General features: G+C 39.7%; 1 protein-coding gene across 1 annotated transcript; it reads right to left on the bottom strand.

Annotated features, from left to right (window-relative positions):
* Positions 1 to 640: 640 nt before the first annotated feature.
* Positions 641 to 21858, bottom strand: LOC308404721 (tetraspanin-15). The gene is made up of 8 exons (XM_080894883.1): positions 21547 to 21858; positions 16427 to 16612; positions 14203 to 14277; positions 11447 to 11542; positions 10042 to 10158; positions 7916 to 7966; positions 6570 to 6686; positions 641 to 2248 (listed from the first exon to the last, which is right to left on the bottom strand). Exons 1-8 carry the CDS (start codon positions 21631 to 21633, stop codon positions 1919 to 1921), a joined length of 1059 nt encoding a protein of 352 aa, XP_080751009.1. The 5' UTR covers positions 21634 to 21858; the 3' UTR covers positions 641 to 1918.
* Between the last annotated feature and the right edge of the window lie 244 nt (positions 21859 to 22102).

Raw genomic sequence — 22102 nt, 5'->3', positions numbered from 1 at the left:
CTCCAAAAGTAAGTCAGTCGATGATGTGGTGACCCCTGTCAAATAACTACACTGAACCGGACTTCTTGACTTTTTTTGGCGAGTCAGTGCATTTGAATGAACCACGGATGATAAATATTATGACCTCCTGTGAGGTGCAGCATGTTTAAAAAAAACTCTGCTCCAACTTTGGTGCACAAAACTCTAGCATGTTATATGTCTATTAGTTAGGATACTTTATGGATACAGGTTGGCCTCCATTGGACTCCAAAGTTCTAATATGGCAGCCAAAAAGCCAGTTTTGGAGTTCAGACACCTTTAAAATACATCCTGCCCCAACAGGATCTTTGAGCTTAGGTCGATATACCTACATGCAGAGTGGTTTTTTCCCTCTGAGGTCTAATATAAGCTTGGCACTGTCCATTCAGTACCAAAACTAGAGAACAATTTTCAAGTCAAGCATTTGATATTCTGATAGCACAGAGTTAGAGTTTAGGGCTAGGATACTTTTTAAAGAAGACGCCACACATAGAAATCCAAGCACTTACTCGGATTTCTGGCAAGTCATTTATTGTTGCTTTACCCCCTCAATTTTCTGGAAAAAGTTTCAGCAATGTTTTGAGAGAAATGCTGCTGTTGTCAAATAATTCCCTTTGGAGGTCATAAGAGCATTTTATTCTTTATTCTGTTCATATGCAAACAGCCCTGAGAAAAAAAGAATTAAAAAGATCAGTACATAAATTCAGCTTTATTGAAATGAACAGTAGTTTTGATACAAGCAGGAGCTGAGGGAAAGCTCAAAACAGTGCACTGCACAGATACAAAAACTGCCACTGTCAGAGTTGTTGGCCCACTGGATTAGTAGTCTGGATAATCCCTTTAAAGTTGTTCCTTTAAAAGATGGGAGGAATAAAAAGATTAGTTGAAAAACATGGAGTAGATGGACCCCCCTCCCCCTCCCACTGAGAGCCAAAAGCTTGATTAAGAATTCTGCAGGAAACTAAAGTCTTAACTTGTGTAGTAAACGGAAACTCCCTTTATACCTACACTGAAAACTTCCACGCCACTCAAGTCGTTGCGGCATGCGTCGACCTGACGTGTAGTTAGACTTCTCACGAGGTTCCCGTTGGGTTATGTAGAAAGTTACAGCGCATGGTTAAAATGGGATTCTGGTTATTGCACAAGTTATGACGTAGTTGGGATGTAGAAGTATAATTCACGTGTAACACAAACTGAGTTTTTTTGTTGTCTCCCGCGACCCCGCTTTAAACTTACTTTATATACAGTACAAAACATGCATTCCATGTTATTCCACAACTATCAGTCTTACAATGTACACCGACTTCACAAAATTAAATAGAAATCATAATAAAATCAAATAATACACAAACTCTATACATCCGTCACAGACGCTACACGCAAGACATACTTGGCTACTCCTATTTCTCCAACACTTTTAAAACAAACAAACAAAACCAAAAACAAACATTTTTTCAAGGTTTTATAATTTATACACCACACTGTGCTCTGACTACTGGGCTATTTTCAAAATAGCCTGAGGTAAGCTTTAGCACATGAAGACATCCTGTAGTTCATTTTCAAAGGCTATACAAATTAAATTAAATATGATTTAGTGCCACAAATCATTGAAGATCAACAGACACAAACAAAAGAAATGTAAAAAAGGTTCCTGTTGCATGTTGTTCTCTCACATGTTGTTGTAAACAAATTCACCCACAAAGTGTCAAAGTACATTTAGTCACTTTAACTGACCAAATTTCGTTTGATCAAGTTACAGAAAGTTTCAGTTATCAAGTAGTGCAACACAATTCCAACAAACAAAATTACTCTACAGTGACAGAAAAAAAAGGCAAAAAAACCTCCCAAAAGGCATGACAGGTCAAAATAATAATGATAATTAAAAAATAAAAAAGACCATTCAGTGTTCCCTTTTATGCTTGCGGCCAACGTCTACTTCATCCAGGCCAGTGGCAGATCTGGACTGCTGCAGTTTTTGGAGCTGAGAGTGTGTACGAAGCGGCTGCTTCTTGAGCTTCTCCAGGTGAATATCAATGGGGTCACGTTCAGGCTCTACGACTGGGACGGGCAGGTAGCCACCGTCCCTGGGCAGGCACATGCACCATCCGGCACCAGCCAGGTCCAACTCGCTGTAATTAAACTTCTTCAGTTTGAAGTCCACCATGTCAGCTGACTCGCTCATCTCCACCAGAAGGTTCCAGAAGATGCAGCTCAGGACAATACCCAGCAGCTGCAGGAAGATGATCAAGACACAGTCATCTTGTCAGTACTCATCTGAGTTGCTAATCATGAAAAATTTATCAAATATTTGTTATGATAATTTTTTCAAGGGGGATCTAGTGTTTTCCCTTGTTTTCCAGAGGACAACCTGAGGGCCTAAAATAAGATCAAGATTATTTTGCACTGTGAATCATCCAAAGCTACTCTAGTGGAGTCCAAGATAAAAAACAACCCCCCCCCCCCCCCCCCCCCAACAACAACAACAAAAACCCCAAACTGATGTATCATCAAAAATCGATTTTCTGTGTGCAATGCATTTATCAACAAGGCTGATCAATCATGCAAAAAGCATTTGAGAACTACTAACAACTCCCATGTGCTTCTTACGCGCAGGTATCTTAAATCATGCCAAGCTAAGGTTCGATATATTGAGGATTCATGCTTCTCTGCCCAACGACTCTAATTTGCTGCATAGACCCCGACTTCAACTAAAACAAAAAACGTGTTTTGAAGACAAGTCGTTCTGTCTCACCCCATCTCATCCTCCACAATAAGCAAGATGTTAAGGCAATACTCTGCTCTAAGCATCTTTTTCATCTTTGTCATTTATTTGGCACCAAGTCAACAAACAGTGCTGTCGAATAGTATTTGCCCCTTTCCCGATTTCTTAATTTTGTCCAAAAGTCAGTTTTTAAATTACAATTTAATTTATTGAGGGTAAAACACACTTTCCAACTCTACCTGGCATAAAAGTAACACAGCATTTGATAAAAAGATAAAAAGAACATCACACTAACATTCAAACAATCATAAATTCTGGTCTCAACCAGAAAATCCTGAAAGTTCATACTCTGAAGCTCAAGGACACTCATGTTATGCAGCAGGACACTGATCCAAAATACCAACAAGTCCACCTTTGGATGTTTCACTTCCCTAATCAAAGTCCAGACTTCAATGAGAATGAGATGCTTTGGCATGACCTTAAGCAGGCTCTTCATGCTGAAAAAACCTACAATGCAGCTGAATTTTTTTTTAAAGTACAAAGACAAGTGGGGCAGAATTTCTCCTCAGTGATGTGAAATATCTGATAGCAGTTATTGGTGCTAACGGGGGCACAACCATTTATTAGGTTTAAGGTCACTTTTTTTTCACACAGGGTGTGACAAATATGCAAAAAGAAAAACCTCTAAAAAAATCAGGAATGGGACCTATACTTTTTCCACAGTACTCTATTATTGAAACAGATTTTCAGTTTAGGTTTGAGGTTGGATTCAGTAAGGAAGTTCAACCATCCATTCTCTTCTGCTTTTCCTTATCAGGGTCACAGGGGGGGTGGAGCCTATCACAGCTGTCATAAGGCAGCACGGTGGTTAGCACTGTTGCTAATGTCCGACTCCACCATCAGGCCAGGGCCTTTCTGTGTGGAGTTTGCATGTTCTCTCTCCGTCTACCTGCCACAGTCCAAAGACATGCGGCTATTGGGGCTGGGTATGGAAGTTAGAAGAAGAAAATGCTACTCATCCATGCAAGTTCTTTGCTGTCACTTATTTTACCTTTTCTTTAAGAAGCTGGTGGACAGACTTGTACTATAGCGCTTTTCTATTCAGTAAAAAGCACTGAGCACATTCACCCACACTCTCCCTCGCTCTCTCTCTCTCTCACACACACAGTGCTTTTCCCTACATATTTAAATGCTCAGTAATCATTTGAAACAGATTATTTCAGTTGCCTAAGGGCAGTTGACATGCTGACTGGAGGAGGTGGATCAAAACAGCCATCTTCCAATTAGTGGATTAGTGGACATAGTTTCGTTCTATACACTGCACACAATGCCAGTGTTGGTATGTGAACTAGTCAGGGTTTTTGCTGATGGCAGTAAAGCAGCAGCAATAATGCAGAAGATTTGTTCTGCACGTTGGTGCCAGAGCTGCTCTTTCATGTGCTGAACTCACAACAGTGGACTCTGTTAATGTGAGCTGCCGGCACAGTTTGGCAGAGAAACACTCACAGTGGTAACAGAAAAATTCCATTCATAATTTCCTTTTGGAGCTTCGGCCACTACTCTGCTGTGAAGAGAGCCATGTGAATGCCGGCTCTGCAATACAATAGCAGGGCAGCAGTAGAGCGCCCTCTAAAATGGATATGTTGGAATGCATTGTATTATAAAAATTATATCCAGCTGTAACAGGATAGAAGTAGCTAATCTTTCCTAAAAATCAAGTCAGATCAGAGATAAATTTAGAATTCAGCATGAAAATCAACAAACAAAACTGGGTGCTTGCTAGATTCCCAACACTTGATCAGCTTCAGCTGCTTCCAAACAGAGAAAGTCCTCCCAGAAGGCCACCTGGCATCGCACATGCAGATTAACCATTAGAGGTTGCAGGAGACCACAAATTAAATAAATGATTCATTAGTATCAGTTTATGCAGAGTTGAATGAAACATCACTTTGAACCCACACAACAAATGAATAAATCAGGCATCAACATATAGTTAGTGTTGCTTGATGTAATGTATGAATGTGTAGGAGAATGTTCATTATAGCACCAGTGTGGGGAAGTCACCTGTGATCTTAAACCTGTGCAATTAATTTGAAAATGTGTATTTTATCCAAAAATGACAACGTTCTATTAAATAAAAATAACGACATCAGAGTGCACTGCAGTTTCAAGGAGACAGACATACAATTATCCACATTTGGCAAAAGGAGACTACTTTGTGAGGGGACACACGGAGGGTTCACCGCAAGATGCAAAAAAGCAAGAAACAGCGAAGCCAGGTTACAATTTGCAAAAAGAAATCGGAAAAGCCAGAGCAATACTGCAGCAGGATTCTTTGGACCAGGGACACTAAGATTAAGCAGTGACACAATGACACACAAAAAATGCCATAGTTTATGATCAGAACCGTGCAGCATAATTATGTCAACTTGTTCAATTATATTTTGGAAGCTGAAAGCAGGGGACTGTGTAGAAAAGCAGCATCTCTATGGTTATTGTCACGGTTTGGTGAAGACCCTCAAATAAAAGCTGAAAGTCTGCGCTGTGTAAGCAAAAGGCCAAGCTATAAAACAAGTGGTCCAGAAATATTGTATTGTGACACAATGTATGATGAGTATTTTACTTTTGTCACAACAAAGAGAAGATATAAATGTGGTAACATAGCTAACAACCACCACTGCAGTGGACACATTTTATTACAATAGAGACTATGAAAACAAAAACAACAACATCCACACTCACTAAATATCCGTACGTTAATCTGTTTCCTCTAAATATTCATTTTTTCCCCAGTCATCAGTGGGAGCGGCGTCATGAGGTCTCCACAGAAGACACAGCATTAAACTCTGCTGTTAAGAATTTCCTATTATAACCTTATAATGAATCCAAAGAACTACAAATTAAAAATAGCCTGATGTACGCTCTGTGATTAACGATTTAAAACAAGAAATAAATATCCATCCATCCATTCGCTTCCGCTTATCCTTTTCAGGGTCGCGGGGGGCGCTGGAGCCTATCCCAGCTGTCATAGGGCGAAAGGCGGGGTACACCCTGGACAGGTCGCCAGTCTGTCGCAGGGCTAACACATAGGGACAGACAACCATTCACACTCACATTCACTCGCACATTCACACCTAGTGACAATTTAGATTAATCAATTAACCTATCCCCACAAGCTGCATGTCTTTGGACGGTGGGAGGAGCCGGAGTACCCGGAGAGAACCCACGCAACACGGGGAGAACATGCAAACTCCACACAGAAAGACCCTGGCCTGATGGTGGAATTGAACTCAGGACCTTCTTGCTGTGCGGCAACAGTGCTAACCACCGTGCCACCGTGCTGAAATAAATATGCATTAAAAAAAAACTACACTAATGTTTCTGTACAGAAAGTCTCAGTGTGCTGTCACATGTACACAGACTCTTATGTACAACTTCCAGAGTTACTTTCTGTTTCCATGATGCACAATATTCCTCTGTAGAGGTTGTATGAAATCTAAATTCATCCACAGGACAGTTTGTGTCCTGCCGTCTGTCCATAACCTCATATTTATTAAACATTATTAATCAGTGAGACTGTCACAATTGTGCCTACTGAAGGAAGCAGGTGAAGGTTAACTTAGGCTTTACTGAAAAAACAAATCCTATTTTTTTTTCTGGCAGGAGAAAAGGTACTCTTTCCCAGTCAGGAAAATTTAAAAGCAAATGTACCTAACCGTCAGAGTAAGTGATGGCTTACAGTTTTGATAACAGGATTCCGCGGAAGAAGTGCAAATAGTTTAAAAAAGAGTCGCGTTTCAGTGAGTCGGTGCCTCGAGTTTTTAATTACCTGTGGCAGCCCAATGGCACAGCAGAGTCCAACGGTTTTTCCAATGTTGTCACTCATCCAGAGGTTGACTGCGTGGATGCAGCCTCGCACATGGATCAGCTCATGCAGGGTTTCACGCTGATACACAGACCAGACGAAGACAACAACAAGACAGTTTCATTTTCAAAGTCAAACTGAGCTGCCGCTAAAAATAAACAGAAGTAGAGAATTTCGACAAAGTACAAAACTGTAACACTAATTAGCCGCAACATTAAAACCACAGACAGGTTAAGAGTTTAACATTGATCTCTTTACAATGCAGTGACCAGCTGGGGTCACTTGTGTGAATGTATGTTTTACATGAACACCAACAAAAACACTGGTACAAGCCAAACACACTCCATACAAACGGTGCTCCCTGATAGCAGTGGCTTGTGGAAGGAAGAGTTCAAGGAACCCAATAGAGAGTTCAAGGCATTGACCCGACCAATAGAAATCATCAGATCCTGATCTAGTCAAGCCTCCGTGGAATGTGCTGGAACAAGCCTGATGCCCCACCCTAAAACCCACAAGAATTCTGTTGCCATTGCTCCAGTGCCAAACACAACAGACAGTCAGAGGATCATTGGCAGAGGTGTTGCCCATGCAACATCATGCAGGTGGTTTTAATGCTGTGGCTGACTGGTGTGAGGTAGAAGTCACTTTCTGCAGTCACAATTAAAAAGTAGATATTATAAAAGTAGATATAAAGTAATACAAATGAAAAGTCAACTGAATACAAGATGGTTGACAGCCATTAAAATAAATGCATTCTTACAGTATTAGCATTTCCACAATACTACATCATACTAATGTCAGGTAAAGAAAAAAAAGGGGGTTACTCAAGTAATATATGAGGAACACATTAAAGTTGAATTCCTCACGTATCTTTCAGTGTGTGTGTGTGTGTGTGTGTGTGTGTGTGTTCAGACAGATTTGTTTGTATGTAGATCTCCACATTAAAGGAAAGACAGATTTGGACAGCGGTGTTGAGAGGAGATCAAATTACATTTAGTCACCTACAGAAGTCAAACATTGACAGGATTGGACAGAGTAAGGCTGTCAAAAAAAGCAGCTGCAGGACTGCAAGATTCACTGTAGATGTCATATTACTTGACAGAAGATCAAGATGTCGGTATTACGAAACAGCGTTTGAACAGAAAAACAACAACATCTACTTCAATATACGTTTGTGCATCAGAAGGTGAGGCTTGCCCTCAGTTACATGGTGGTTGTGTTGACCCGTATATATGAGATCTCCAAAAATGTTGATGTTATGATCCACAGATAGAAAAACCATGTGATAAAAGTTATTATGTTGTTCCTACCTGTTTATCCAGAGTCTGGTAACCACACAGGGTGTTGATGACGTCTTCCGTCTGTGCAAAGAGCAAAGATGTCTAGAGTCAGAAACAAGATTTAAGCTGAGCCACGGTGACCAGAGACACCACCATGTAGACTGAAGCTCCTCACAGGGGGGTTGCTCCTGTCCCCTGCCAACTAGAGCGTAAACTCAGGCCTTGGCAAAAAGGCTGCAGCCATGACAGATAGGAACTGATAATGGCACAAACATAGCCAACGTTCAGCCTTCATAAGCAACTCTTCTATCTCTGCTCTGTGTGTGTGTGTGTGTGTGTGTGTGTGTGTGTGTGTGTGTGTGTGTGTGTGTGTGTGTGTGTGTGTGTGTGTGTGTGAAGAGAGAGAGAGAGCTGGATAACTGTCATTAATTTCTTCAGCACACTCCGCTGCTTCCAGAGACGCTATCAGTGCTTTGAGCACAAGAGCAAGAATGATACTCGGCATATGGGAGATGGAAGGTGGCCGCAAGTGACCAACATTTCCCTTAGAGAAAGAAATCATCCAAAGGCTCATACCTTTGATTCACACCCTATTTCCTGTTAGCTGGATGATGTTTTTCTCTCACAAAATCAATTACGAATGGGTTGTGGAGATAAAATCCCCCCTTCTTTCTTTGATAAAGCACAGGCCATCGCTACCCTGATGAGAATTTGTGGACATGTATGAGCAGGACAGAGATAATCAGACAGAGCAGCAGGTCAAGGTAATATCACTGATGACATCACTCTTTCCTGGCCACAAGATATCAGTATTTGCCAATTAGAGGGCTGAAGTGGCTCTAAAATGTGTTCCCACCATAGACAGAATGTCTGCGAGGCTGGTTTAACCTCCTAGGACCTGGCGTCCACATATGTGGACATCACATTTTGGGTTATTTAGACAAAATACTCAATTTAACTCTACAAGGGCCTGATATCCACTTACGAGAACATTATACTGCTACTGTTCTATCGAAATTTTAAACGAACATCGTCATATGTGGCTCTCATTTTTCTTAGAAACAAAAATTAGGTAAAAAAAAAAAATCTGGTAATTCTTTGTTTTTACATTCATCGGGTCCCAATCAGCCCAAATATCAAAGAGAAATTAAAAATGCATGCCGTGGAAGAGTTCGGGTCTTAGGAGGTTAAAGAGCCATTTGAGGCCTTTGAAATAACCAAACATACACAAACTTTGTGTTGTTCATATGCCCATATAGCCATACATCTGTCTGAAAAACAAGTAGTTCAAACCTAAGTTTCTGCTTTAGCTGCAAGCTAAGCTCTCTAACTTCCGGAGGACTTCAAATGCCTGTAGCTGCAAGCAAAGGAGTAAGCAGCAAATCACTTTTCACTGACGGTGAGTTAGCATCAAAAGTCATAGCCTCACACATACAATTATCTGGTAAGCATGGGAACATAAATGTACAGCATTAAAGCATTAAACTATTTCCATATCTCCAGTAAAGAGGGCAGATGTTCAATCAAACGCCGATTATTCTAACTTGGTTAGTCTCAGTGTAAAGAAAGAGTCATCTGATCATGATCCATAATTAACATCAACAGCAGCTGAAGTAAACATTTAGATATTTAAGTACAAATTTTCCTGCGTCTTCTTTCCTCTTTTATGGTGTCTGGGAACTGTAAACTCACTAACAGCAGAGGAAAACTAATAACATATGTCTGCTAATGTAATCCCGATGTCCCCGGTTATATTTTTATATTTTATAAAATATAAAAAAACACTGCCCACTACAGTGTTAAGCTATAAATTAGACTCTTTGATTAAAAAAAAGAAGAAGCTTAAAGACATTTCTAAATTTGACTCCCTTACATGGGCTCATGTCGAGCTAATGGTTCAGATGTTCAAATGATTGAGTTTTCTGTGAGCTGATTTATCTTACCTGCTCTTCTTCCTTTTTAAAAAAAAATTGTTTTGTTTGACCAGCATTGAAACTGAAAGGTAACAACGGATTTTGCTCTCAATTATCAGAATTACAATGGACTGGACTCTAGGTGTAAATAAATCCCTAACCAGCACCAGAAACATCATGGTTTTAATAACAGCTTCCATACCATGTTTGTATCGTCTGTGTATGTGTGTTGTTTGAACTCACCTTGTGGCGAATACAACATGTGTATGGAACCCCACATGCTAGTGGACCAGTACCATTGCAGAAATGGTACTGGTTGACTTTCCAGTCTTTATACTCATCTCCTCCACAACATGAAAACTGGGAAATAAATGAGGGTAAAGGAAAAAGGCTGTTAGGAGCCAAGCATGAAGCAATAACAAAACAAAAGAGTGCCTAATTCAAAGCGGTGCCTGTATATCCACCTCCTACAGAAATGTCACTGTGGCAATGCAGTAGAAATGAAGTGGTCATGTAAAGACAGGAGAGTTTCTGGCAATCAGTTAAAGGCTATCATTTTAAAGCACTTCAAGGAGAAAATTCTCCCCTTGACAAAGGACATCTCCATTTCTGCAATCACCTCGGCACAGCTGCATGCTGTTACACAAGACAGCACACAGATAAGACAGGAGGACAGGCAAGCAGGAGCAGGATTTACTGTGCTCTCCACTGATGAAAAAGTCCCTCGATAGAAAGCCTTTGAAAACGCTGTGATAGTTAAGAGGCAACATATCATTCCTGAGTAGACACTGAAAGCTTAAATGTCCTTTTCAGCCGATCTTTAAAGTTCAATAAATAAATATCCTGTATCTGAAGAGTGTTAGGTCAGCAGAGCTGACAATAGGTGCAATCTAAGTGCAGTACCTATAAAAAGCAAACAACTGAACTCGTTTAAATTTGGCTGTCATTCCCTATGAAGCAGTCACGCTGTGCAGCAGTACACAGGCCATGATGTTTACTGTGCCACACCACACAGATTCCTAATTCTGCACAGTTATTGTCTGTGTTTGGTTCCTGCCCACAGCCGTACCATACTACATTTGTATGCAGCAGAAACAGTCTCCTAACGTTTTGATCACATCTTGTACTAATATCAGAGCTCACTCCCTGGATATCCCACTTGCACTTGGGAGCACTCAATCTCACTCTATGTGTCAAATTAAGGACTTTCTTTTTCAGAAAGTAGAATGTGGTGAGCAGGACGGGTGGTACATCTCAGCCCTGCTGAAAAAGAATAGTTCATAACCCCTAAAACCTCTAAAAATTCCTGTGAGTGTGAACTACTTCATGTACAAACTGTGTTTGAGCATGCACTTCTGAAGGGTGAACTAGCACGAGACCGTCTCCTATTAAGGTGGAGCTTAATATACTATAATAATGAGACAATTACTCTGGTTATCCACTGGCAGATCACTGAGTGAGACTTTAGACACAGTCTGCAAACACACTCAAGCACATGAAATACTTAAAAAGTTGTCTAGATAACCTCTAGATGGTATAGCCCACATCCTATTATTCCATTGGCTCATCAGTCAGCTACGGCACCTGTATAGAAAAGTATTTCACAAAAAGACGCACTGTCTGTCAACATTTTCTAATGCATCACTACCTTTTGCTGCACGTAGTCCAAGATGTTTTTGAAGTCGAGATCGTCGTAGTAGTGTTTAATTCCTTCTCGTATAGTGCTCTGAAACAAGGCAGACGTCTAGATGACACAGAGGGAGAAACGCAGAGGAGAAGGGGTCATGGTTATAAATAATGGCAATCATAAAGTACACCGAAGAAATAATGGGCTGACCAGAGCTGATTATAGTTCTGACTGGGAGTAATGTTCAGTACACTCAGAAGGTTTTCTGATCCTTCAAAGTTTTCTATATTTTGTTATATTTTAGGCTCATTTTAAAATGGATTCAGTTCATTTTCACACTTGTTCTTCTTCAGAAAAACAGGCTTTACTTACTAAGTACTAAGTGAAGAGTCTGAATACTTATAAAAAATTAAAAGCACCTTATGAAAGCACCTGCAGCTGCATGATATCTACAGGTCTTTTGGGGATTGATTGTATCAGCTGACACACCTGTATTTTACCTGTCCTCCTCCTCCTTCTTTTTTAAAAAAAAATATATATATTTTTGGCCTTTTTCAGCTTAATTTGATAGACACAGTGAAGAGAGGACAGGAAAGCAGGAGCAGAGAGAGCTCTAACCCGGGCCAGCCGCTATCAGCTGTATGGCATGTGGTTGCCCGCTCCAGGCACTGAACTAAACCCGCGCCCTCAGGCATCTTTCTTCTTAAAGGTCGTCTTGTTGGCAGAATTGTTCACACTTACCCAGCTTGGTAGGGGAGTGTCAGTGTACAGCAATTTTCAGGCTTGTCCAGTGATATTCTACTAGGTTCATATCAGGACTGTGCTACTCGAGAGCATTAAACCAGCGGTCCCCAACCTTTTTGGTGCCACGGACCGGTTTATGCCCGACATTATTTTCACGGACCGGCCTTTAAGGTGTCGCGGATAAATACAACAAAATAAAACTAGTACCGGTACCAAAAAAAGAAGATTTATTCATAACACACGTGAAAAGACCCAGGAAAACAGAGTTAACGATAAAAACGATAACAAAATAACGCTGAAAACCGATAAAAACCCTGAAAACCATACATTTCACACCTGAGCCTCAACTCTCAGGTACCAAACGACTCACGGACCGGTACCGGTCCGAGGCCCGGGGGTTGGGGACCGCTGCATTAAACCATTGTTAACATGGAGACCGTTTCCCCTCAGAAGAACAAGAACACTGGAAAACACTTTCCTTTAGGATTGCACCATCTCGGCAGGGCTAGCATAGTATAGAGTGATCGAAAGGTCGGGGGGTTTGAATCCACTGAATGGCTACCCTGAGTACTGTTAAAGACTAGTAGTTAAACATATGCCATTTTATGACCAGTAGTCAATGTAGTAAATTAGCTTAACAGCTGTAGGCCATATATTATCCTTTAGTTCTAATGGTGTGCTATGTATGTAGTTTAGTCTCTATTATACTCTTGAATAAAAGAAACATAATCATTTGTAGTTCATTAGACAAAGTGTGCATTACTCTGTATCCTTGATCGGCTGTGAATGTCTGACACTGTTTTCTTGAGATGTTTTATTGCTGAATCATGTGAAGAAGGCTGTAAGAGGGAGACTAGGTGTCTGGGCAGAAGAGATAAAACCACATTCTTCACCCCCCTTCCAATTTCACACAGAAAGACAGGGAGGCAAGGTCAGGAGCCAGGCTCGCGAAGAATTAGAAAAACATGTGAAGATGCAGCTTTTATGACAAAGAGGGGGGCTGTGACTAGCTATAAAAGTCTGTGAAAGTTGCCACCATTTTGAGACATGCTGTCGAACCTCTGCAGGCATCTCTCCCGTCCGGACGTTGTAATGCTCTGACTGTTGAATTGTATGGAAATAAATGATTGTTGATTGAGCATTTATACACCGAGTATTGTCCTTCCTTCAGCCCAAAGATTCAAAGAATTGGGAGAATTCAACAGTACTCCTGAGCAAGGTACCATCCTCACATACTGCTCCCCGGGCGCTGGACTGGTGGCTGCCCACTGCTTCACTGAGTGAATGGGTTAAATGCAGAGGAGTAATTTCCTATGGGGATTGTTAAATATCAACAAAATCCCAACAGGATTAACAAAGTATATATTATTTATTTAATTAAATTTTATTATTATCTCTTCCTGCATTCATCTTTTACTTTATTCTGACAATTTTGAACCTGTTGCAGAAGAATATGGCCAGAGCATGATGCTGCCACCGCCATGTAGTGCCTGTGGTTCCAGGCACTATGAACCGAAACACTTCAAATCACTGTATTTTACAACTTGCAATGGCCCAGAAACCTTCATGCATCCTTTCCCAGATCTGTGGATTGTAGGAGATTCATCAACTAGGTCAACAGACAGTTCTCTCAACTTCGTAATTTGGTTTTCCATCTGAAATTCCATCAACTGTCTGACCATCTGTAGGCAGGAGTGTGCTTCTGGTAATCACGTCCAGTGAATTCAATTAGGCATATTGCTTTGAGCTTTAGCATCTTAAGGACCTTTACCAGAAGCAGGATGCAGTATAGCATGCACAACCATGAGTATCATAACAAAGGGCCTGAATACAAATATAAATGAGGTAATTCCAGCCTTCCATTTCTAAGAAATAAGCAATTCCAAACTCTCCATTTTGGCTCATCAGTTTTGAGTTTTGTATTCAGACTGATGAGGAAACAAAATATTGAAGGGACTGAAAACCATGCAAAAAACACTGCACCGTGGACTGAGTAGACTGCAATAGATGCACAGAGGACATGAGATGTTTACCTTTTTTTCAAAGATCAGAGCTGTGGCGAGAGCAATTGCCTGGAGAAGCAGCAAGACACAGAGAACACAAAGGAACTGTGGAAGAAGAAGAAAAAAAGAGTTACACAGCATAAAAGTATATAATGGGTAATGGTGTGCTGACAAACTAAGAAAACAAACTAGATCTATTATTTTTTAAAACCAAGAATAAATTTAATTCTGTAATCGAGCAAAATGTGCTCAGTTCAGTTGCTCAACACAAAGATGCACAGCATAATGGACCCGTTTCAGATTTCAGGCTAAAAACCCACCAACACTGAACAGCCAAGACCTGCTGTCATACAGAAACTGAAAAAAGTTCAAAGCTAATTGGAATTATTTGTTAATTTAATTTTGTTATAAGTATATAACAAGTATAAGTATATACACCCCCGGCTTTTCCGTGGCATGCTTCCAGAACTGTCTCGTCACAAACAGGGCCAGCTAACTCATTTTACTTCTTTAACTTGATGATTGACAAAAATGAACTGGGCTGTTGAGTTGTTTGTGCATTATCTGAAAGCTGTGATAAACACTTGTTCAAAGATCATTTATAAGTGAGGAATGGCCTCTCTGTAATTCTGTTGTAAATTATTAATAGATTGTAAGAGTTCAGACTTTCAGTTTATTAGGTCACTGACATTATTACTATTAAGCTTAATGATATTGTTGATTTGAACCCGGTCCTCCAGTATTTAAAGTATTTTTGGTTATTTATTTGAACAATACACAAATCTGCAGATGTTCTGCTACTATACAATTTGGCTTAAGCATGTACTGATTGGCTCAAATGTAAGCTTTAGATTAGTGTCTGTTTTAACAGAAAACACTTAAGAACAGGCACACTGCTTTAGTAAAACTGTCATTAAATCTTCAATTAATTCTTCAGTTTTTTGGAAACAGAGTTAAACAAAAAACAAAAGAACTTGGTAAAATTGGGTTGCTATAAAGAGAAGCAAATACCAGTTGAGGGGAACATAATTTATATTTCCCCATTAACTTCATGTCTTTCACGATATAAAATTAGTTCTTTTCATCACAGTATAAACAGAGGCATTACATTTTTTTTATTGCCAACTTTTAATCCCCCTTTTAATTTAAGTTATTTAGCTATAGCTAATTAGATTGTTACACAGCAAACACAAAAAACATTTCCCTGCTCCCTTTGAGTTTTTTTCTTCCTACTACTGTCAAACCACGAGCTGTGCTGAATTTAAGGAGTAAAGAGTGATCAGTGGTTTAAATGGCTGTGAACTCATTTTTATGCGGTTTGATGAATGTGGCAATTTGTGCATGAATATATCCAGAAACATGTTTAAATAAATGTTTTACTTTGCATTACCCGTTTCATTCTGAAACCAAATGTCAAGTTTACAAAATTATCAACACAAACATAAACATGAATACATTATTCTGTATCAAAAAGAATAGCATCAACACAGATATGGTAAATATAAAATACAGTCATGGTCAGATGTTTGTATACACTCATCACGGTCATGATCGTCTGAATTTTTAATGAATTCTTTGAACTGTTCTTTTTCCAGGGTGGAATGATTGTACAGCATACATTTTTTCTGGCTTTGAAAAACAAGAAGTGTGTGCACACATTTGAATTTGTTTTTGATTTCCACTCAAGGCTCAAATATATACACGCTCACTAATATTTTTAGTGAAATGTCCATTAGCAAGTTGCACCTTGACCAGATGCTTTTACATCAACAAGCTTCTGGCATAATTCTGACTGGATATTTGACCATTCTTCTTGGTAGAATTCATTCAAACTGGCTGGTTTCCTGATAAGGAGCTGGCTTAGTCCACAAACTGTCGATATGGTTTGTCATTTCTCAAAAAGAACAGTTAAAAAAATAATAATTAAAAACCATAAATTACCATGACATTCATGCCCATGATGAGTGCATATAAACTTCTGACAACAACTGTTTATCATTACAATTAACCTCATCCATTCATGCTTCTTCTTATTTTCTGTCATATACAGGATGGTAGGCGCTCATATTAAACACCTCCAAATCTGAGAATGAATGGATGCAGAGCACCAAGGCCCAGTATAAGATAAACCAGGATTATTTTGAACTGGGAGCCCGCAAAGTGAAACTTTATTAGATTCCAGGAAATATGAAGCAAGAAAATGAGCAGTACCTGCAAGACACATCCCCCACCTGTCCGCCTCCATCTCCCTTACCATGTGTAGCAGGGTCTTATTGTCCCGGAGGGATCCAACCATGCCCACCACTGACACAGTGAACATGACCAAGCCCAGCAGGATGAGCACCACGGCAGGAGCCAGGAAAAGACCCTCCAGGGTTCGATTCTTCTGCCTTTCCACTTCAGCATACACTCCCACGCACAGTACACAAAGACCCATCAGCTGGACAGACAGAGAAACAGAATCGGAGGGAGGTCATGCGATGAATACGTCAGAAAATCTTACATCTTACATCAAAAAACTTTATATTTACCTGTATATTTACTGTGATACTGCTTGGTGAGTAGTACAGACTGACAACTTTAAAGGACTTAAAAGTCTAAATTTCCTGCTTCAACACTTGCTTTAATATTTTTCAGAATTAAGATGCCCTTTTAGTCAAAACTGTCTAAGAAGAAATGCCAAAGCCAATAGACAAGGCTGAGCTACTAAATGGAAACTAAAAGCAGTTTGTTGAAAATGAAAAGGAACAAACAAAAACTTGATATGAATTTGACTGGTATGCTTCTCTTATGTGGGTAAAAAAGCTTTAGCATGCAAACAATTTACCCTGCCTGCTTAAAGGCTGACTCAGACATTTAATTGAGAGGTGATACAAATCCCTCTTTAAAAAAGTATCTTTAATAGTTCAGCAAAGGTCACTTCCACATAATTTCTACTGTCACAGTTTACTTGAGGCCAGACTAACAAATTATTGTTAGGTGAATGTGTTACTTCTCAGCCAGGATGAGGCTCCAGACCACTCAAAATTCATATATCTGTCCATCCAACTTAGGTCATAGTGGGGGCTCGAGCCTGTCACAGCTGTCATTGGGCGAGCAGCTGGGTACACTCTGGACAGGCCGCCAGACCACGACAGTGTTAACACAGAGGACACACAATCGTACACTATCAGCCCATGCCTCCTTCTGTGGGAGGAAGCTGGAGAGAACCCATACAGGCACAGAGAGAACATGCAACATGCAAGGCCACAGCCAGCCAACTACTGCACCACTATGTCAACTGCAATATACCCACTCACTGACGTTACACAGAAAATGAAAGAAAGTGAAGTCACAATTGGCAATTTATAAGCCCAAACCATTTTACACTTAAAAGGAGGAAGCAGCGCAATAGCTCAAATTTTAAGTTGCGATCGGAAGCGAGAGGTTTCAGGCTTCACACAGCTGAGCACCGTGCATGTACAAGATTGCACTGGTCTTTAATGAGTTTAATCAAGATCACACAAAGAAACTTTGAGTTATGAGTAATGACCTGCTGAACCTCAATCTATGCTAGGTTTCTTGCCAGTCTTTATCACTTAGAGCAAAGTTGTATCACTCAGTCGGACAATGCTGTATACCTAATATGGTGCTGACGCAGTCAAAATCAAAGAAGTGACTGCAATACATACATAATTAATGTTAATTAATTATTTAATTACATGATTAATGTTATGTGTCTGGTGTTTAAGAGGCGGATGTCCACAATAAGGACAATGCTGGACAATACTTCCCACCCACTCCATGACGTGCTGGCTGGTCACTGGAGCACATTCAGTGAGAGACTGAGATGCACCACTGAACTACACAGGAAATCATTCCTGCCTGTGGCTCCCTGCACAACTCCTCCATCTAATGCACAGTACACAGTGCAACAGTTAAACCCTTCTGAACATGCTCTACAGTAAAATAACAAAGTTTTACAGGTAGAGTAAAATGTCAGTCTGTATATTTCACCTCTGCAATATTATGGATATTTGTAATTGAGCTTTTTGAAAATATTAGAGCTATTTCTTATATTTTGTAAACTTTGTAATATATTATATTATTTAATTTAGTTCAGTTTGTTACTGTTATTGTCTTGGAGCAACTGTAACCAAACAATTTCCTTAGGGATTAATAAAGTATTCTAATTCTAATTAAAACCAAGAAAGAGTGCAAGAGAAAGTTTTGGGGTTTTTTGTCAAGCATGTTGAATAAAACTTCTGGGTGAAATTTTAAGGTAATTTAAAATGTCCTTTGCATTACTTTTGATTGTTGAATTTTTAGGCCTCAATTACAGCACCGTGTGCCTATTTAGGCTCGCTTTTCATCAATTCATCCATCCATTCTCTTCTGCTTATCCTTAACAGGGGGCTGGAGCCTATCTCAGCTATCATAGGGTGAAAAGCTTCATAGATCTTGCTATTCTGTCACAGGACAAACACAGAAAGACAGAGAACCGTTCACATTTAAGCGGGATTTACAGTCCCGCAAATGTGTCCATCTGCATACGGACAAAGAGGGGGGGACGCATGGGGAGATCCGAGATGTGCTCCTGTGCAGTCCTCCAAGATCCTGAGTGTGGGTTGCTGAAGTAGATGACGTAATTGATTGCTAAATGTTGAGTGGCTGACAAGTGGGCCGAAACAGAGAAGGTAGCTATAGCGGGGTTCACTGGGAAAAGTTGACCTGGTCGACGATCTTACTGTGAGGTAACAGTTCTAACCCACCGTGCCATCGTGTTTCATTTCTTCTATACCATCCCAGCTCACAGCAAATACTAACAAATACCAGCCCTTCAGACTTCGAACCCTAATTAAAAGCAGAGATTAGCCAGTGTATTTTAAGTTTGGATAAACAACACCACCAATCCTACAGGGACAGCAAAAACACTGGAGCATCTTTTAACCTGCGTTCAGTTTGTTTTGTCCCTCTGTGCAATCAAATCAAATCAAATGAGAGCAGAATTACATTGTTGCTGCAGTAACACAAAGCTGGAAATGCTCCCTTCAGACATTTTCAATCTGCATTACGCAATATCAGTGATGATGGCCTCATTTTACTGCTTAAATTCTCTTGTATGGCTGATTTAGGAATCGTTCCTAAGAGATATGACCTTTATAGATAAAATCTAAAGTAAATAATCTCCCAGTTTATTAAATGTACAGATTCAGAAGCTTTGGTTTCTTGTAAACAAACCCCTAAATGGGCTGGAGCTGCCCTCGTTGCTCACATAATGTTGGATAAAAGCAAGAAAATGTGAAAGGATTGTAAGGGGCACAGAAAAAGGGGCAAAAATGTATGCTGGTGAAACATAATGATCATCATTACATAATAACAAACAACCCCAGGTCCATAGTCACACCCTTGCTTTACACTTTGGTGTCCAGACAGTTTCATTAGTTACTTGTTACTTTCTGCTGACATATGAGAAAAATAGAGGGTTGCTTAACTAATGGAAGTGGTAGAAAAAGGGAAGGACCAACCCGTAGTTGCTTCCCTGTTATTGATTTTCATTTGGAAACAGAGGCAATCTGCTTTAAGAGTAGGGTCCATCTACTTCAGCTCCAATTACAATTCACAACCATCTATAAAGCACTGGCAGATCCTGTACATCTGGCTTATTTCCAATATCAGTGCTAACCTTTCTCACAGAAGTAAAGAAGATAAGAGAGTTAACACAAATGGGTCACAAACCCCCAAAACCACATTGGGTTGTGAGGGGGCCAAAAACAGTGACACATTCACACAATTCTGTGCGTGTTTGACTGTAATAATTAATAATTAAGCATTAAGAGAGAGACATAGGTGAAGGCTGACTAGATGAACGTCAGTTTGCAGTGCTAATGGAAACAAGTTAAGCTTATAGCTTATATATAGCTGGCTGTGGTGCAAACTGAACATTACTCTAACATTCGTTCTGGAATTCAAAATGATATTGAGGAGGGGTTATGGATGCCGGGAGGCAGGGGAAAAAAAACACATGCTAAGAATGACTCATCTTTACTTCTTAATGCCCTTGCAAGACATTCATGGACTCTTCCAGCATTTTAAGTGGTTGCCAGATCCTTAATTATCACCAGCCACTTTATGAAGGAATAACACGAGAAAATTCAAGCAGATTGTTCATTAAGCTGCCAAAATTCCTGCAGGGATAGAGAACTTCTGCAGCTAAAACTAAAGTTAAATGGTTAAGTGCAACTTACTAAAACAGAGCTGGACATGCAATAATGAAATGTCAGATTTTGATGTCACCTTTGCATAAGTGTGACCATCCTAATGAAACTTTATGTCAGTGTTTACATTGATAAAATTTAAATTAGTCAATTTATCTACTGGGCTAGTTAGGAGTCAAAGAAATCTGTTTCTGTTTGCTCACCTTCCTTCACCTTAAAGTAATAAACTAAATAATCTGTGTGTAATAATGTTATTATGTACATTAAACTATTTGTACAACCGCGATGATTAAATAAAGATAATCGAATGAACATGAATAAAACACAATTTCTGGATTTAACCTGCATTACAAAAATGATACGATGTATTATTAGGAATTATAATAAGTAAAAGAATTAGCATCTATCAGCGGCGCCGGATTTTCTGTCGGCGTATTATTTACTCACGTCATCGTACCTTTAACTGGATCCAACGCCCTGCACCACGATGCTGTTTGTTAGTCCGAGCCCCCGGTGTATTGTTTTAATGCCAAATTGAGGAATGAATGTCTTATTTAAAAGGCAGGTGTTATAACAGGTTATGCTTTGGGACGATACATGGGGCCTTATGGGAAAATGTCTTTCCGCAGACGTAACCAGCTAGCTAGTATCCAGACAATTCCAAACCGAAAGCCATTGGAAAAACACACCCAATTTAATTCTACATTTCCCAACACAAAGTAGTGATTAGAAACTCTTAAATTCCTAATAATTATAATATTTTAGTAAATGTGGAAAGTGTGCTATCGAACTCAATACGGTTTCTTTCAGTTTGATCACACATATATCCAATCTGAAGCTGTGCCCCATATGTAGGTGGAATTTAGCTAGTGTACAAGGAAAATCAGTGATTTCCATTCAAATTACAGTTCAAAGACCATTTATCTTTGTTCAGTGATATATGCCGAATTCCATAGTAGATTGTGTATTTTTGCAATATGGCTTAAGTTATATGCTACAAAATACACATGACCCTACAGCAGGTGGTATATATTGAAACACCAGTGTTTTCAATGATCTTTGGAATGATGTCTTGGCGATGATACTGGATGCTTAGGGTCTTGAGTTAGCAGACACTGTTGCAGCGCAAATGAACTTACTACCAAGGCTGACATTAATTTTTGGACCAGAAACTTACCGAGAAGAGCATTGAGTAGATATTTAAGGTAAATTTGATGAAGTAGTAGAAGTAGTTGGTTTTCCTTAGTTCATTGTAGGAAGGCATGGTTGCTTGCGATAATAAAGCTAGCTTAAAAAAAAGCTAACTAGCTATCTCTCGTTTAGTTCGAGCGATATAAAAAAAATAATGAAAAATAAAATATTCTTGAAGAAATACAAAACAAAAACTTTTAGGAGACCTAGTTGTGTTTTAATAACGTAGCACCTCTCATTTCTCATATATTATTGTGGCTCACCACCGAAACAAAACCACTTCCGTGCGGCCGGCCAGTCCACGCTTTGTTTTGACTACATTCTTAAAGGGGCAGTGCACACAACCTCATTTACTTCAACTCAGCAGCCAGCTACTGTACACCTGTAACAGCATTTGTTGCTTAGTTCAAGTTTTTGCACTTATTTATAGATATGTATTTTTGTAGCGTTTATGGGAAAAACATAGCAATGCAAAGCAAGACAGTCTGTATTTTAATTTAAAGGTGCTCATGGCTCCCTGAGGTAGCATAATGCCCTCAAAA

Source organism: Rhamphochromis sp. 'chilingali', assembly GCF_963969265.1.
Source record: "Rhamphochromis sp. 'chilingali' genome assembly, chromosome: 10".
Classification (NCBI taxonomy): domain Eukaryota; kingdom Metazoa; phylum Chordata; class Actinopteri; order Cichliformes; family Cichlidae; genus Rhamphochromis; species Rhamphochromis sp. 'chilingali'.
This window is presented reverse-complemented; position numbering and strand designations above follow the sequence as displayed.

Bases quoted from the DNA above. Each gene is read 5' to 3' on its own strand.
- LOC308404721 (XM_080894883.1), bottom strand. From the start codon at position 21,633: ATGCCTTCCTACAATGAACTAAGGAAAACCAACTACTTCTACTACTTC. The intron at 11,543-14,202 runs GTAAACATCTCA...TGTGTCATCTAG, and splicing joins CTCTGATCTTTGAAAAAAAG to ACGTCTGCCTTGTTTCAGAG. The intron at 2,249-6,569 runs GTAATTAAAAAC...ATCTTCCTGCAG, and splicing joins GTGCCATTGGGCTGCCACAG to CTGCTGGGTATTGTCCTGAG.